This window comes from Rhipicephalus microplus, chromosome 2, assembly GCF_043290135.1.
Source record: "Rhipicephalus microplus isolate Deutch F79 chromosome 2, USDA_Rmic, whole genome shotgun sequence".
NCBI lineage: Eukaryota > Metazoa > Arthropoda > Arachnida > Ixodida > Ixodidae > Rhipicephalus > Rhipicephalus microplus.
Window position 1 is genome coordinate 16,187,501 of NC_134701.1, and position 17,527 is coordinate 16,205,027.

General features: G+C 46.3%; 1 protein-coding gene across 1 annotated transcript in view; it reads left to right on the forward strand.

Annotated features, from left to right (window-relative positions):
- LOC119169199 (ADP,ATP carrier protein) overlaps positions 1–17,527 on the forward strand; it is a 154,471-nt gene that overhangs the window by 80,833 nt on the left and 56,111 nt on the right. Inside the window, exon 3 of the mRNA XM_037420313.2 lies at positions 14,376–14,764. Coding sequence (XP_037276210.2) covers positions 14,376–14,764 — 389 coding nt within the window. The remainder of the gene's footprint in view (positions 1–14,375; positions 14,765–17,527) is intronic.

Here is a 17,527-nt window from a genome sequence, read left to right on the forward strand (position 1 = left end):
AGATGGTCTATCGCAACAATAATTCAGCGCTTACCAGCTAGAGTACGTTGATGGTAGTGGTCCGTAAATTTCAATGCCAACGCGATCAGAAGGTCGACTCGGACAAGGAAGAGGTTCTGACGGGTGGACTTGCCCGGGAGGTAACTTTCATTGTCAGCAGTGACCACACGAGCGAATGAACTTCCGCACGTAGTTATTCATGCCACGCCAATAAAATTTGGATCGAAGCCTAGCGTATCTGTTGAAGAGGCCTACGTGGGCACACTGTGGGTCAGGGTGGAAAGCTTCGCCCATAACAGCTCAAAGATGGCGGGGTATCATCACAAGGAGACACTTGCGACCGTCGGAAAGGTAGTTGTGTCGATAAAGAAGGTCGGCAAAAGTTTCTAGCCTAGCGACGGAGAGCACTCGATGGCGAAGAAATGAGAGGATCAGAAAGAAGATGAGGCCACTGATCCAGAGATCCTTTCGTTGTTCCGCCGTCATGTTGCATAAGGCGGGTGACGCAAGTGCAAGCTCGAGGAAAGAAAGGGTAACACCATCATCCCATATGGGTGAGCGAGAAAGGGTGTCGGCGTCCGTGTGCTTACGACCAGATCTGTAAATAACGCGGATGTTGTACTTCTGAAGTTGAGCGCCCAGCGAGCAAGTGGTCTGGAAGGGTCCTTGAGTGTGTACCGCCAACAAAGGGCGTGGTGGTCAGTGACGACGTCGAATGCGTGACTATACAGGTAAGGGTGAAGTTTTCCAAGGGCCCAAATGATGGCTAAACACTCTTTTTCGGTCACGGAGTAGTTAGCCTCGGCTTTCGTTAGAGTTCGAATGGAGGCGACGACAAATTCATCAAACCCTGCCTTTCGTGGTGCATGCTCATCACAGTCTGACACTGCTGGCACATTGACAGAATTGACACAATGTGACTTCAAGTTACGCGCGCATTTCAGAGATGTTACGTGACTCGTACTTGACTCTTTCTTGACTCGAGACAGCCTTACTGCTCGCCATAAATAGTTCTCGAACTTGCGGACGACTTGAAAGCGACTTGGCTCGGTCAAAGTCGGGACAAGTTTCAGGTCAGCTGCTCGGCTAGCTTGAAAGTGACTTCATGCGTTATTTCAACATGACCTCCTCTCGAATGAACGTCGCGCGGAGGTTGGTCGCTGTTGGGTTTGCTTGCCACGCCATAAGTGTAGAATTTTGTGAGGCGCACTGCCTGTCGAAGATTCCTCGATCCGCTTTACGTGACCGAGAAAACCTGATGGAGCTGTACGACGAGGAACACTTCTACGCTTGATGCAGATTCACGAAGAACACTGTGCGGCAGCTGTTGGCGATGTTGCCGCTCTGTGAAAGTGGGGACAACTGAAGACGGCCTGTGCCTCCAGTGTTACAGCTACTGATGGCGCTCAGGTTTTACGGCACTAGCATATTCCAAAGATTCACCGGGAATCTCGTCCGCATCACGTAGTCGACCGTGTCCCGTGCAGTCTGAAAAGTTACGCTACTCATCGCAAAGCACCTGTGCGTGATGCTAGTGCGCTTTCCGCGCCGGCGGCACTTCCTATAGTTATGCGGGACTTTTGTGAAGTGGTAGAATTTCTTGGCATTACAGGATGTGTCTACTGCACAGACGTGCTTATCGCCCGTTGGTGACGAAGCCGGAGTGTTCCGTAACCGCAAAGGCTATTTCTGTTTTTGTAAAACACGATGGCACTTGCCGTCTTTTCCGTCTCTTGCGGTACAAAATTGATGAGCGCTGTGTCTGTGTGCCTCGTCTTTCCTTTCGTCCCGTCTAGGGCGCTGTTTCTCGCTTAGACAGGCATTGTTTGCAACATAACGCGATGAAAAATTCCACGCACGCAAAAAAAGAGGTGCCCCTATGAAGGGTTTCCTGACCATGTGCCTCCCCCTTCACCATCATGCAGCGAGACATTGCTGCACCCAGCGAGACGAACTTAGGTAGCGCACTTTTTAACATGGACGACAGACAAGAAGGACACAAAACTCTCTGCTTGGCGACTTAAATTTATACCTGATAGTTAGGTAGCACACTTTTCCATATTCACAACAGGGACAATAAGGACACGACACTCGCTACTCGGTGGCTGATTTTTATAACGTAAGGTTAAGTAGCGCACTTTTTTACCATGAACAAAAAAGACAAGAAAGACATCACACTCGCTACTCGACTACTGATCATTATAATGTAAGGTTAAGTCGCACACTTTTTAACATGAAGAACGGGGACAAGAAGGACATTAGACTTGCTACTTGGCGACTGATCTTTATACTGTATGAAGTTAAGTACTGCACTTTTCAACATGTACAAGAGGGACAAGAAAGACACGACACTCGCTACTTGGCGACTGATCTTTATACCGTGATGTTAAGTAGTGCACTTTTCAACACGGACAACAAGGACAAGAAGGACACGACATTTATAGTAAGTGTCGTGCCCTTATTGTCGCTGTCGTTCATGTTGAATTGTGCGCTACTTTACCTTACAATATGCTGAGCACAGTGGTAATGTTGACACGTGAGTGTCAAGAAAAATAAAACCCGACATCAGGAGCGTTATCCGACAAATGGTAACTATAAATGTCTGTGTCCCAGTAGTCATCGAAGCCCAGCATTTTGCAGGGTTATAAAGTATTTTACCACAGAACCAGCCAAGGCTCGGAACAAGTTTGTTTTCCAAATATGCCCTATATTATACGTGAAATGGTGATTGTCGTGGCAGTGCGCCACGGAACAGTCATCTAACCCGCTCCTGTTTGCCATGCAGGTTGATAGAAAAAGCTCTTTGTTTTCAAAAAATCAAGTAGATACTGTCTCGTCCAGCTGCCGAGCCCGCAGTACTGTGCATGCCTTGCTTTTGAATGTATCGATGCCATTCGCTGTTTATTACTGCTACTGTCAGGGGACATAGAAACCAATCCAGGGCCTACTGACCCTGTAATTTTGGCTGAGCTGAAAAAAATATCTACCGGGCAGTCTGCACTCCTTTCCGAAGTGCAAGACTTAAAAGTACAGCTGCATACTGCGGAAAAAACTATTCGTGACCTAAGTGATAGAATAGCACAATTGGAGGAGCACTACAAAACCCTTTCATCTGTGCGATCAGAACTAGTGACATTGCAGGCCAGTACGGCTGCCACCAGCCGTCACATTGAAACCTTAGAAGCTCGGTTTGAGGACGCTGAAAATTTCTCGAGACGCAACAACCTGCTATTCCATGGACTTCCAGATTCTAACCACTCTGAAACTTTCTTGGAATCGGAAGGATTAATTATGAATCTCTGCAGTGAGCACTCAAACTTAAAAATTGATCCGAAGGAAATTGAAAGGGCGCATCGGCTCGGCCGCTACAAGGCTGGCCTGCAGCGTCCTATCATAGTAAGATTTACATCTTTTAAAACTAAAGAAGCGATCTTGTCTAACGGCAAAAAAAAAACTGAAAGGTACAACTTACGCAATCAGGCAAGACTTCTCACGCTCGGTTCAAAATGCACGAAAACACCTAATAGCTTTCGCTAAAAACAAGTCAACCGCTTTTTCGTGCCCTTACAAAACGTTGTTTCCTGGTTCAAAGAAGTATGCCTTCGATGAAGTATCGCAAAAAGTCAAAGAAATCCCATAGCAAACCAGGCAGCATCGCCAACTGCCACACCGCCCCCGTAATGACGCCCGAGCAAATATCACTACTTCTGTGGTCTACACTAACGTGCGCAGCATCCTTACAAAACGCGAGGAAATATGTAGTCTTGTCTCGTCATCTAGCAGCAATATAGTCGTGCTCTCCGAAACGTGGCTTTCTGGTGACGTGACAGACGACGAAATCCTGACCGATCTTCTGAACTTCAACGTTTTTCGTAATGATCGTAAGGGCACCTGTGAGGGAGGTGCTCTTATCGCCACTAGTAAGCTACTTTCGTGCTCAGTCATCAACATTGCGACTGACTTAGAAATCCTATGGCTTCTCATTCGTTCTACACCACTAACATTGCTACTTGGAGTGTGCTATCGGCCCCCGCAAAGCAACCCAGACTTTCCACAGAAATTTAACCACATATTGAATCATCTCATGTTGAAACACCCCAACGCGCGCGTCCTAATTTTCGGCGACATTAACTATCCCGACATCGATTGGCAAAATCCGGCAGCTTTGTCAGGAACAAGCGTGGAAGCGAAAGAATTCGTCAATGTCTGCCTAAACTTCAACCTCACACAGCTGTTGGAGCCAACCCGCGTGACAAATAGTTAAGCGAACATATTGGACTCGATATTAACAACACATCCCGAAACGCTATCTTCGCTTACATATTTGCGCGAAATCAGCGACCATAAGGTTATACACTCAGTCTTCAATTTCAGTCACTCGCCCAGCCAGATTCAATCGAAGACTATCAGTCTGTATGATAAAGAGAATGACGAGGCAACCAACAACGAACTTCAAGGCTTTTTACCAGACTTTGAAGCTCGCCTTTCAAGCAGAACAATCGAAGACAACTGGCCAATCTTCAAAAACAAAATAGGGGAGCTAGCAAGAAAGTTCATACCTACAACTACGTTGCGTACGTCATCCCACAAACCATGGTTCTCAAAAACCTTGAAAAGACTAGAAAATAAGAAAAAACGGCTATTTCGCGCTGCCAAGCTAAAACACAGTGCTCACAATTGGGAAAAATACTATGCGGCTGAAAAAGCATACTTGCTCGCCTTACGCAGCGCCAGGCACTCGTTTTTTCACACAGATTTACCCAATATACTTACTAATAACCCTAGAAAGATTTGGAAAATAATTAATCCACAGGAAACGCGCAGCATTACATTGAAAAGTGAAGTGGGCGACGATATTGGTAATTTTGAGAGCGCTGAGCTAATCAATACTGCTTTTTCATCTGTGTTTACCCACGAAACCCCTATACCATTCCCTGTGCTACCAATTTGTGTACCATCTTATATGTCGCGTATAACATTTATGCCAGACGGTATAATGTCTGTCATTGAAAAATTGAAACTGTCTTCTTCAGCAGGGGTGGACGGAATCAATTCCAAAATTCCTAAAAACACTAAATGTATTTCTTCAGTAATTCTGACGCTGATATTCTCACAGTCACTTCACACCGGCCCCTTACCAGCCGACTGGAGGATGGGGAAGGTCACTCCGGTCTTCAAATCAGGTAACAAAGACAGCCCTCTAAACTATCGCCCCATTTCTTTAACAAGCGTACCCTGCAAAATCATGGAGCATGTCATCTTTTCCCAAATCATTCATTTTCTTGACGGCAATAACTTCTTTCACCCCGCACAGCATGGTTTTCGCAAAGGTTACTCTTACGAAACCCAATTAGCCCTCTTTGTTCAAGAGTTGCATGCCAATCTTGACATTATTTTGCAGACGAATGCCATATTTTTAGATTTCTCGAAAGCGTTCGATACGGTACCTCATTAGCGGCTCTTAACGAAACTTAGATCTTTAAATATACATCATGACATAGTAAATTGGATTGAGGAATTTCTAACCAACCGCTCGCAGTTTGTCTCCATCGATGAAGTACACTCTAGTCCCGTTCCAGTAGCTTAAGGTGTCCCCCAAGGCTCCGTACTCGGGCCCCTTCTCTTCCTGATTTACATAAACAACCTAGCTTCATGTGTCTCCTCTTGTATCCGTTTGTTCGCCGACGACTGCGTAATATATCAACCAATTACCAACCCCACTGATCAAGCCGCTGTCCAAGATGACCTAAACCACGTGTAAGAATGGTGTGACCTATGGCTCATGAAACTTAATCCCAACAAATGCAAGATCGTTTCATTTCACCGGTGCCACAACCCCTTTCTGTTCCCTTATGTAATTGCTAGCGTTACCCTGGAACACGTGCAGTCATACAAGTATCTCGGTGTCACTATATGTAATGATCTAAACTAGTGCACGCATATTACTAACATTATATCATCAGCGAACAAATCTCTGGGTTTCCTGAAACGTCACCTCCGGCACGCACATAAAGCTGTCAAGCTACAGGTCTACAAGTCCCTCATCCGATCCAAATCGGAATACGCATCCGCAGTCTGGAGCCCACACCAAGCCTATCTGATCGACTCATTCGAGGCAGTTGAAAACCGTGCCATCAGGTTCATTCATTCTTCGTACTCTTACAATACAAGTGTAACATCGCTCAAAAAAGAATCGGCTATTTAAAACCTTGACATTCGCCGCCGCGTCTCTAGTCTCAGCCTTTTTCATAAGTTTTTTTACAGCACCCTTCGTCATCCCTACATCTCCCCCCCGGCACCTTTTCTATGCCCTTCTTTGTTCGGACAGCAAAAGACTGGAATGACCTTCCCCATGAAGCTGAATGCTCATCATCATTTTTGATTGATTATGTGTCCACTTTTCGTGATAAAAACTTGTGGCAACAAAAAAAATAATATGTTAACCCACCCCTTATGTAATACCCCCTCGAGGGGTCTTTAAGGAAAATAAAGAAAGAAGAGTGCTGCCTATTCGAGTTTATAAACATTACATATGTGTTCCTTTCATACAACCCTCACGTAGGGTTAACGTCAATTTTAGTTATGTGCAAAGCGGCGAATTTTATTGATGTAGCAGTGTCTGCAGGGAAGGTATCCTTACGAGTGACAGCGCTTCGTATAACCTGATCACTTCTGGGGTTGCTAATACTCATGTTTATGTTGGCTTCTTTGTGCAAGTGCAAACAACTGGTTATAGAAAAAAATGTGATGATCTGCAGAAAACGAAAGTAATGTACAACAACCTCGGAAGAGAGCAGCGCTTCGAGATAGGTAATAGTGCACTAGAAGTTGCAAAAGACTATGTCTACTTATAGGACGGGTAATAACCGTGGAGCCGAACCACGAAATTAATGCAACTAGAATAATAAGAATGGGGTGGAGCACATTTGGCAAGCACTCTCAAATCATGACAGAAAGATTACCACTATGCCCTCAAGAAGAAGGTGTATAACAGCTGCATCTTGCCGGTACTTAGCTACGGAGTAGAGACCTGGAGACTTACAAAGAGGGTTCAGCTTAAATTGAGAACGACGCAGCGAGAAATGGACAGGAAAATGGTACGTCTAACCTTAAGAGACAAGAGGAGAGCAGAGTATATCAGAAAACGAACCGGGGTTAAGGATTTCATAGTTGAAATCAAAAAGAGGAAATGGAAATGGGCCGGGCATGTAGTGCGTAGAGAGGATAACCACTGGTCATCAAGGGTAACTAACTGAATTCCCAGAGATGGCAAGTGGGTTAGGGGGAGACAGAAGGTTAGGTGTGCAGATGAGATTAAGAAGCTTGCTGGTATAAATTGGCAGCGGCAAGCACAGGACCGAGTTGACTGGCAGAACATGGGAGAGGCCTTTGTCCTGCAGTGGATGTAGTCAGGCTGATTATGATGATGATGATGATGATAATGATGATGATGATGATGATGATGCGACTGATCAACATATCTCTGCGTGCAACTTGGTACATATATATACCGTCTTTTTATAACGAGTCGCTCAATTAAAAGTTACAACGCAGTCACCTTCCCTTCGGATAATTTGCATAGCGTCGACTATCAGGGTACGTGGGATTTGCCGAATTTTTTAGGGGCGAAACTCCTAAAGCCGTGGTTCTGTCCTTCTTTTGTGACCGGTTTGTAACCACCTTTGCAAGCTCCCATTACTTCTATCTTGAAAACATCCCACTACGCCCTATCACTGATCCACCACTTCACCTATCATAAATCACCTTTGAAAACAAGAATAACAAAATAAAAGTTGATTTGCGTAATATACACACAGTTTTACGTCTTTTTAATGATGTAATGGGCTAACATTCACGGGAAAGTTAAGGTTTCCAGATGATGTCCCCCTCTAGAGTTTCGCCTACTTATCACCATTCATTCCGTAAATATGGCGTAATTTTTTTCTTAAAGTTTTTGTCGGCTGCGGGGAGACAGATTGCCTCTGTCTAGTTTGCACCCAGCACCCTCGGTCTTTTTTACTTGTATTTTGATGGGAAGAAGCTTATGGCAGAGTTCAATCAGGTGTGATGGTGATAGTGGTTGAACAGGGAAAAAAAAGCACATAATTTCCGCAGCCCGGTAGGGAGCATGGCTCTGTGCCTGTCAATCCGGTGTGCGTGCGGCGTGACCACCAATGCTGTCCACGTGCCGACTCTTTCCCTTCTCGCATGAGCGCGGGGAGGTGGGCGGACCCTCTCCTCACATGAATGGACTGAAAAGATGGGGTGGAGGGGGTGACGTGACCGCTGCCTTCACTCTCACACCACACGGCAGCGTAAGCGGTAAACTATGCTATGAATTAAACGTGGGCTCGACATTCCCAAACGCAACGGCAGCGTTTGAAAGCAAACCCCCCTGTACACTACGCTGACATCGAAGCCAAGCATGAGCGTCGAGCCAACTGCGGACAGAGGACTCGAGTCAAATGCCCGTGAACGCCTCTCTAGACAACTTCAAAAATCGGGATTCGACGGTGCCAACGCTAATAAAATCGCACCATCTCTCTTTAGGGGGACGATTTGGTGGTGCGAAGCAACCCGCGTCGAGTGCACACTGCGTTTGCATCGGTTTGACTTGGTATCTACGTTAAAAACACAAGAACAAAAATGCGACACAAATGATAACACTAAATACGCAACATTAACGAAAACATTTGCGGAAACACGCGTACTCTGCTTCACCACAGTGATTCACTACTACTACAGCTACGGGGTGTTAGAAATCCCCATGCTTGCACAGCAAAACAGTTTCAGATATAAGTGCGTTAAAACAGAGTTGGCTAAAGTTGATTTTTGTTTGCTGTGTGCTGCGTCACATCAATACGTAATATGTTTATTCTTCGCATTTATTTCGTACGCATTTCTTTATTTGTGTTGGTTACCGCTGCCACTGTGGTTACAAATATAGATGGCAGCACCCATGCAAAAGTGACCACCCACTTCGATCCGAACTTGCTGTTGGCGATACGCCCACTGTGCTGACCGCAAGAGTTAAATGGTGAAATCAGCCATAAGTTTGTTTCATCTTAATTTGAGGAGAAAGCGTCATGTACGTTTGTTATTATTAGCAAAATATAAAAAAAACTACCTGAAATGTTCGTTACAACGAACATTTCATGTAGTTCGCAGAAAACTATTTATTGTGTGTTAACTAGTCGAACACAAGGGAAAACCGAGAAGCGTTCTCTTGCTTGCTCGGTTGGCTCGTCGCTTTCTCCTTTCTTTCGGCTCAGTCTTCCATGATCCGTTCCCGTGCGCTGAAGGCGCCTGTAATCGTGGCCAATTTCGTAGCTACAGCCCGCCGTGGTCTGCAAGGAAGACGCACGTATTTTGAACACTTATGGTATGCGTCATTTTCCCCCCTCCAAACGCATCGTCCCGTTGAGTACGCCGGCGAGTTAGACGGTGTTATTGGTTGAATGCGTCGGTGATAGTGGCATTTAGCACAGAGTAGAGAATGTTCACTGCCAGTCATAGTATATATGATTCCATTTTAACCACGTGAAACAGTTTCTTTTGAATGTCAGCACCTGGATGAACTAACTTGTCCTTCCGATGAAACTTCGTAGTTTAAGGGGTTAATTCAGCGCAGTACTCGGTAGGGACCAAAGTAATGACAGAGAAGCTCTTCAGAAAGCCAAGGTGTTTGGACGCGGGTTCATATCCATACTCTGTCACCTGGTGCATATTCGACCTCCCTATGCCGCCACCGGTGCGCATCGGTTCGCTGCTGTTGTTGAATGCGTTATCATGCCAGCTGACATGATTCTTCGGTGTTTTCGGTGAAATCCCTGGTGTCGACATTGTGGTCAGCATTGTCACCAACAGGCACTATTGCATCGAGAGGTGCAGTGACTGTTCGACCGTAAACAAGCTGGAATTGCATTACTTGAGTGGTCTCCTGCAATGCGGTGTTATATGCGAATGTGGCACGTGGTAGTATTCTGTCCAATTTACGGTGCTCCAAGTCTACATATATTGACAACATATCTGTCAGTGTCCTGTCAAGACGTTCGGTCAAGCCATTGGTTTGCGGGTGATCAGCAGTTTTTTTCTGATGTTCGTGTGGGAAGCTTCATGATGGACTTCGTCAAATCAGCTGTAAATGCAGCTCCTTGGTTTGTAATATCAACTTTAGGAGAACCATATCGTAGTACTATGGTGGAAATGAAGAATTCAGCTACTTCGATGGCTGCCCCTCTGACCAAAAAGGCTGTCTCAGCATATCGGGCTGTCTCAGAAATATGTCGCCACTACAATCCGTCTTTTTTCTAATGATAATGTGGGAAACAGACCTAGCAGATGCATTCCTATCTGTTCGAACAAAAATTTTGGGGTTTCTATTGGATGGAGGAGGCCTGCCGGTTTAAATGGAGGTGTCTGGTGTCTCCGGCAATTGTGGCAAGTTCTGACGTAGTGCTGTACCGTTTTCAACAATCTTTGCCAGTAGTATTTAGCACGAATGCGAGCGAATGTTCGACTCACTCTCAGGTGTCCTGACGAGGGGTCATCGTGGTAGGGCTCCGAGATTTCTGATCGTAGGGTCGGAGGGATGACGAGTAGGAATTTCTCGGGGCTGTGTTCAAAGTTTTTTTTTTGTACAAGACGCTGTTTCACCGGACATACGACGACCATTCCAGCGTGAAAACTCGCGAACGACGGACAGGGTGTCCTTGCAGATACCTGATGAGCAAAATAAACTCGTCATCACGGATCGCTGATGTTCGGCAATTTCTGACGTGATGATGGCTCCAAGAAATGGGCAGTTATCTGCATCTTTCACAGGCGCAGATTCAACAGGCGTGCGTCACAGGCAGTCAGCGTTACTGTGCTTGCGGCCAGACTTGTACATGACTGTTATGTCGTGCTATTGCAGCCTCAGGCTTCATTTTGAAAGTTGCCCAGAAGATCTTCAAGGTTTGCTAGCCAGCACAGCGAGTGATGGTCACTAACTGCTCAAAATAGTTTGCTTGCATACTCGCAGCTGCTAAACCTAATTCGCCGAGGCAGTACTCAGGCTGTGTTGCCAGCCCGAGAACGCTGCATCTCCATACATCGGACATGCAACTGTGCACAGTTATGGCCGTGGCACAGCGTTTTGAGCGCGTCTGATCCTCCTTCAGTGGAAACGAAAAATTTGCAGCATATCCACAGAGTGAATGAAGATGAGTGGGGCGATGCTTCGCAGGATATTAGCTTAGGATCCATCTGTCTTTGTGCACATTTCACCGTCGCCTCTTGGGCACATGTCTCCGACGCATCCTTCTGTGTCTCTCTGTCTGTCTGCTCCACGCCATCTAGTGATCACTTCACGTGGATGAATGAATGGATTAATATGGCTGTACCCTTTGGATTGGGCGGTGGCTAACGCCACCCAGCCGCAATACTTAGAGAACCAAAAACTTGATTTATCTTTTTTTTTTCTATAAACAGTGAAGTGGAGGACTGGTACTTTGCAAAGAAGGGTTTATTTTCATTCGTGCCTTGACTTTAGCCACTAATCAGATTCTAGTAAGTTCTACCCGCTTAAAGTCTATTTTGCTCTCCCTGTCCGTACACCCCAGTGCTTTAAAAAACTCTGCGCCATCATCCTGAACTATAGGATGAAGCCCTTTACAGAATATTATCAAGTGTTCGGCAGTTTCCTCCTCTCCACATGCACTGCATACCGTGAAAGTAAACATTCGACCGAAGTCTGTCTGGTTGGGTATAAAACTGGGAGATGATTTAGACTCTAACCAAAAATTTTGAAGAAACCCGACGTTTCAGAACTGGCTTGGTTCCTTCCTCAGGGGTGACTGCGGAGGCTACGTAGCAGCGTCGTCTTCATGCACTCGTGGGGTGGCTCATGACCCCTCTCTCTCTCTCTCTCTCTCTCTCGTTTTGCCGTGGAGCACAGTCCGTGTGAATACACTGGGGGAAGGGTTGCGAGGGAGTGGTTGGTATGATGGGCTGTCCTCTGTATGTGCCACGACTCGAGTAACAACCTTCTCTTCCAGCTCGGCTCGCTTTCAAGGATGGCCGTCGCTTTAAAATTTATTTTGTGATCCAACGTCTCAGCATGTTCGGTGACTGCGCTGCGCTCTTTGTAGAACGCCAACGATAATTTCTACAAAGTGTCTTAATTTCTAATCTTGCTTGAACTTATGATCTCATGCACAAGACCGCATTGCCGCACGTCATACCAGGACCCATGACCCCTTTCTATATTCCTCTCACAACATCATACTTATTGAAATTCCACAGTACTCTATTTTTTATCACTGCTGCGCTCCTGATACCTTTAGTCGTTACGTATATTTCATGTTCCCTTAGGTACTCGGTCCCATTGCTTATCCATTCGCCCAGATATTTTTATTTATCTGTTATCTCTAGTGTGACCTCCTTTATTCTAAGCTCACTACCTTCGTTATCCCGCCAACTGCTGATCTTTCCTTACTGACTCTGAAATCTAACCTCTCTCCCTCATTACCGCAGACGTCCATCAATCTCTGCAAATCTTCCTTATTGTCGGCCATCAGCATTTATCATTTGCGTACATATATGCTGCTAGTGTCTGTTCAATGAGTTTTCCTTGTTTGACAAAAGAGAGGTTGAAGCCAAGTCCACTTCTCTCTAATTTGGCCTCTTATCCTTGTAGGTACATCATGAACAACAAGGGTGACAGTGGACACCCCTTCCTAAGCCCCCGTTTTACCTCTGTGGGCTTGGATAGCTGTTTTTTTCGACTTTATAACTTCCTTGTTACTTTTATAGATATCCTTTAAAAGATTTGTGACTCCATCTTCCACACCCAGTGTGTCCAGTATTCCCCACAAGTCATCTTGAACCATGCTATCATACGCTTCTTAATATGTAAAAATGCTAGCCACAGGGGCCTGTGTTCCCTTTCTGCTATTTCGATGCACTGCCTCAGTGAGAACAGATTGTATTCTAACCTCCTGTGTTTGCGAAACCCATTCTGCAGTTCCCCTCGCATCCCCTTATCCTCTATCTATGCCTGCAGTCTTTCCTTTATAATCAGCATCGCCAGCCTGTAGACCACTGATGTCACTGTTATAGGACGGTAGTTATTGATGTCAGCTTTGTCCCCTTTTCCTTCATAGATCATGCTCATCCTGCTAAGTTTCCATCCTTCGGGGACTTCACCATCGATTATTGTTTTGCTCACTGCCTCTCTCAAAGTTCGCTTAGACTTCGGTCTCAATGTCTTTATCAGCATAACTGGAATTCCATCTGGGCCTGTTAATGTACTACTAGGAACCCTCTTGTCAGCCCTTTCCCACTTTCTCACGTACTGTAACAGCACAACGCCAGTAAAAATTGTGAGAAGCTAAGGGGTGGCTACGACAACGAAGGAGGAACTGGGACACAGCCACGGTGGCGACAGCGTATTAAGCTTCGCCTCTAGAAAGAGAGAAAAGATGCCTTTCAGTGGGAGAAGTGAAGGAACGCGTCGATGAAGAAGCAGTTGTCAAAAGGCCCTGCTTTCAGTTTGTGGCTAAAAATAAGTCTATTAATACTACTACGAGAGCCACAAAAGGCGCCGGAGAGAAATGGCAATTAGTTGAGCGTTCGATTCAAGTACAGTGCGAAGCTTCATATGGTCGACGTCAATACCTTGTGTGACGTGACCACCGTTACTGCGCATGAGCAACCCCTCCCCTTCACAATCCCGACACAGGCAGCTTCTGCTAGCCAATGCTCACTTCCCCCCTTCTCCTCGAAGCTTCACTCCCGGTGGCGTCTACACGCCCATTAAGTTGCTGCGAATGGCTATTCACCCAAAGGATGTTTATGAAGAACTTGACTTTCGACCGGACTGGTACCCCCTCTTTATAAAGTGCTTAGCCTCGTTACTTTTGTTGTGCAGCGCATGATGACGCACTCTCCCTAGACTATAGGATTTTAACCTTTGTGTTTCTTTCCAAGCAATGCTTGTACAGTCATTGTCCATATAGGACTGCAATAGTGAAACCCTGTGCGATATGACGTACTATTTTATTACGCATTCTGGAAATACCATGCTGAAAAGAAAAAAAAACCGGTCTGGTTCTTTGGTAGAATACCGGGCTGACACGCAGGGCACCCGCATTCAAATGCCGTTGCGTCCGTAATGTTTTTTTATTATTTTGTGCGATAGTGGCTACGAACACCGGAGGCTACGGACAACTACGGTGCGCACGTGACCCATGTTGTGATATGATAACAGCTTTCGCTCTAAAAGAAGGGAAGTGGAGATAAAGCTTGCCGGAAAGAATTGTGCTGTCAGTTGGGAAAACAGACAGAATAAAAAACGTACATTTACTCTGTTTCTCCTTCTCCCCATCATGCAGGAATGATCGACTGCTTCGTTCGAATCCCCAAGGAACAGGGTTTCCTGAGTTTCTGGCGTGGCAACCTTGCCAACGTGATCAGATACTTCCCCACCCAGGCGTTGAACTTCGCCTTCAAGGACAAGTACAAGCAGATCTTCCTCGGAGGTGTCGACAAAAGGACACAGTTCTGGCGCTACTTCGCCGGCAACCTGGCCTCTGGAGGCGCAGCCGGAGCCACCTCCTTGTGCTTCGTCTACCCGCTGGACTTCGCCCGAACCAGGCTTGCCGCCGACACTGGTAAGGGTGCGGGACAGCGGGAGTTCACTGGCCTGGGCAACTGCCTTACGAAGATCTTCAAAACGGACGGCCTCGTTGGACTGTATCGAGGGTTCGGCGTCTCTGTCCAGGTCAGTTCGGGTCTCTGGGTACAGTTCTGTATGTGTGCGTCGATGCTTGCCTTTAGAGCAATTATACATGTGCGTGCGCCGGTCAGCCAATAACTTCAAAGTTGGGTGCGCTCGTTATTAACTTGGCAGAAAACACCATCACTGAAGTGGAATTGAGTGAATGTAAGTTTTCTGAAAAATTTGCTGCCACGTTGCATTTTCATACATATTTGCATTTTGTTGCTCTATATAAAGCAGTATTGTTCAGTTCACCTAATATATATATATATATATATATATATATATATATATATATATCAACAGAAGAAGCGAACGAGCAAACGAAAAACGATGCTTTATTGCCAAGGTTACGGCCGGGGACCGGCCTTCGTCAGGGCATACGTGCATATTACACTAACACGCACTTCTTAAGAAGTGCGTGTTAAGAAGTGCTTTAAGAAGTGCGTGTTAGTGTAATATGCACGTATGCTCTGACGAAGGCCGGTCCCCGGCCGTAACCTTGGCAATAAAGCATCGTTTTTCGTTTGCTCGTTCGCTTCTTCTGTTGATATAACTCGACCGGAGTCCAGGAAGACTTTTTAAGAAATATATATATATATATATATATATATATATATATATATATATATATATATATATATATACAAAAGAAAGAACGAAATATAATTTCTTGGTTTCTTGGTTCAGCCAGCGGCGCTGGCTGGATTCGGCACCTGTGGATGCAGAACCGCATAAATACGCGCTTTCTTTTACCGTGGTATTTATTACGAATGTACTCTACAAGCACACGAAAAACGTTACATAGAAAGAAGTTTCAAATAACACTGTTTTCAAACGCTACTATAGCAACACATTTAGAGAGAACACTGGCAGTGTTGTTCGTGATCGGAAATCTGAGACTGATGGAATTAAGTCAATGGTAAAAGAAATTGGCAGGCCCCACGTACCTGGGAATTGACGTTATGCGAAGCATGTGGAGGTAAGGTGACTGTGTAGCAATTTTCGAATGAGCGACACGTCATGAAATGACGCAAAATATATGTAAAATCGTTGCACGCAGAAAAATATGTTAAAGATTTGCAGATGTTATAAAACCATTTGTTTGTAGTTGCGCAACGGTACCAACTAGAACATGCGTATAAGCAACACCAGAAGCCCGCGAGAAGGCTGACCCTGGACAGTGCTACATAAATCAACTTCAGCGCATGACAACTAACCACAATTGACGTTACCCGACGGGGCGGCTGTATCAAAGTAATACGTATAGGCACCACTGCAACCCTTACGTTCTTGACCATTTTTTGCATATGCTTGTTTTCGGCGCAAGTCCTAGTGCTACCCATTTACTAATTAAAGGCCAACTGCAACAAAATTTTACTTGGGCGGGAAAGGCCATAAATACGTAGTATACATACGGTATGTTACGGTAACGACAGGGAAAAATCCTGCTGTCGCGTATTAATTTATAATTAGTGCTCTAATTGCCATCAAGCAGACGACGCGGTGTGCCCAGGCAAATCATACAGAACTGGAAATGCCGATTAGTACAGAACGTCGTCACGTCACTTCTTGTGAGCAATCCTCCCTGCCACTGAATCGCTTTTTTCTGCGTTAAAACCGCTGTCACAATGCAGCGCGTTTGATTTCCTTTGTGCGTTTGTGCTGCCTTGCCACCACCTAAAGACAGCGCGTTCGAAACGCGTTCTTGCTGTATTGAAGTCGATGGCAAGCCAAGTCAAGCAGCGTTTCTAAATACAGGCACTGCAAACCCACCAGTGGGAAGCATGGACCAGCAGCGTTCGATAAGAAGCAGGTGGTGGTAAAAAACATTTATTTCAGAAAAAGTTTACTAGAGAGTGCCGAAGTGGCGCATCGGCGTGCTAGAGTGGCCAGACCCTATTTCGGGACGCCAGTGGAGCTGGAGGCTGCCCGTGCGCGCTCCACTAAAGAGCGTTGCGCAGCCAAGGTAGAGCAGCTGAGCAGGTGCTCCTCCCAAGCCTCTCTAGTTGGGATAGGGAAAGGGGATGAGAAAGGGACGAGATTAACTGGGCACGATGCTGCGACGCGATATGTGTCGGCGAGGACATGACAGGCCGAGGAGGTGCCATTTATTTGTGACAAAAAGTACGTGGCAACCACCGGACTGATAAAGGTGTTCGTCTGCAGGCGGCGTAGCAGTCGTTCGTCCGCTTTCTCCAGACCGCGTGCGGGGTCCGGGTAGAGGCGGTGCGAATTCCGGTAATAAGCGAAAATTTCGCGAAAGCGCGTCAGGTTGGTGTTGCCGGATTCCGTCTCGAGACATGGAGGGGCAGCGGCCCGGATAGGAGAAGCGTGGGCAGTGGCATTTGCCGCCTCGTCGCCGTGCAGGCCCGAGTGGCCTTGGGTCCAGACTATACGAAAAGGATGAGGGTTAAAGCGCCAAGAGGCTGCCTGAAGTAGGCGAGCCGCCAGCGGGGCAATGGAACCCTGAAGGTACTGAGAACAGGCCGAGCGCGAGTCTGTCAGGATGATGCGTGAGGCAGGGTGAGAGGCGGCTAGAGCTATGGCAACCTCTTCAGCGTGCGTTACTGTGTCTGCTCGAAAGGAGAGGTCATCGACGTGTTTGCCCTTTGTAATCAAGGCCGCCGTGAAGTGACCCGAGGGGTAGGGACCCGAGACGTCCACATAGAGAACACCAGGATAATCGGACTGTCGCGTATGAAGGGCCGTGGCGCGTGCTAGTCTACGGCCAGGATGGAGGTCGGGGTTCATATTACGGGGTAG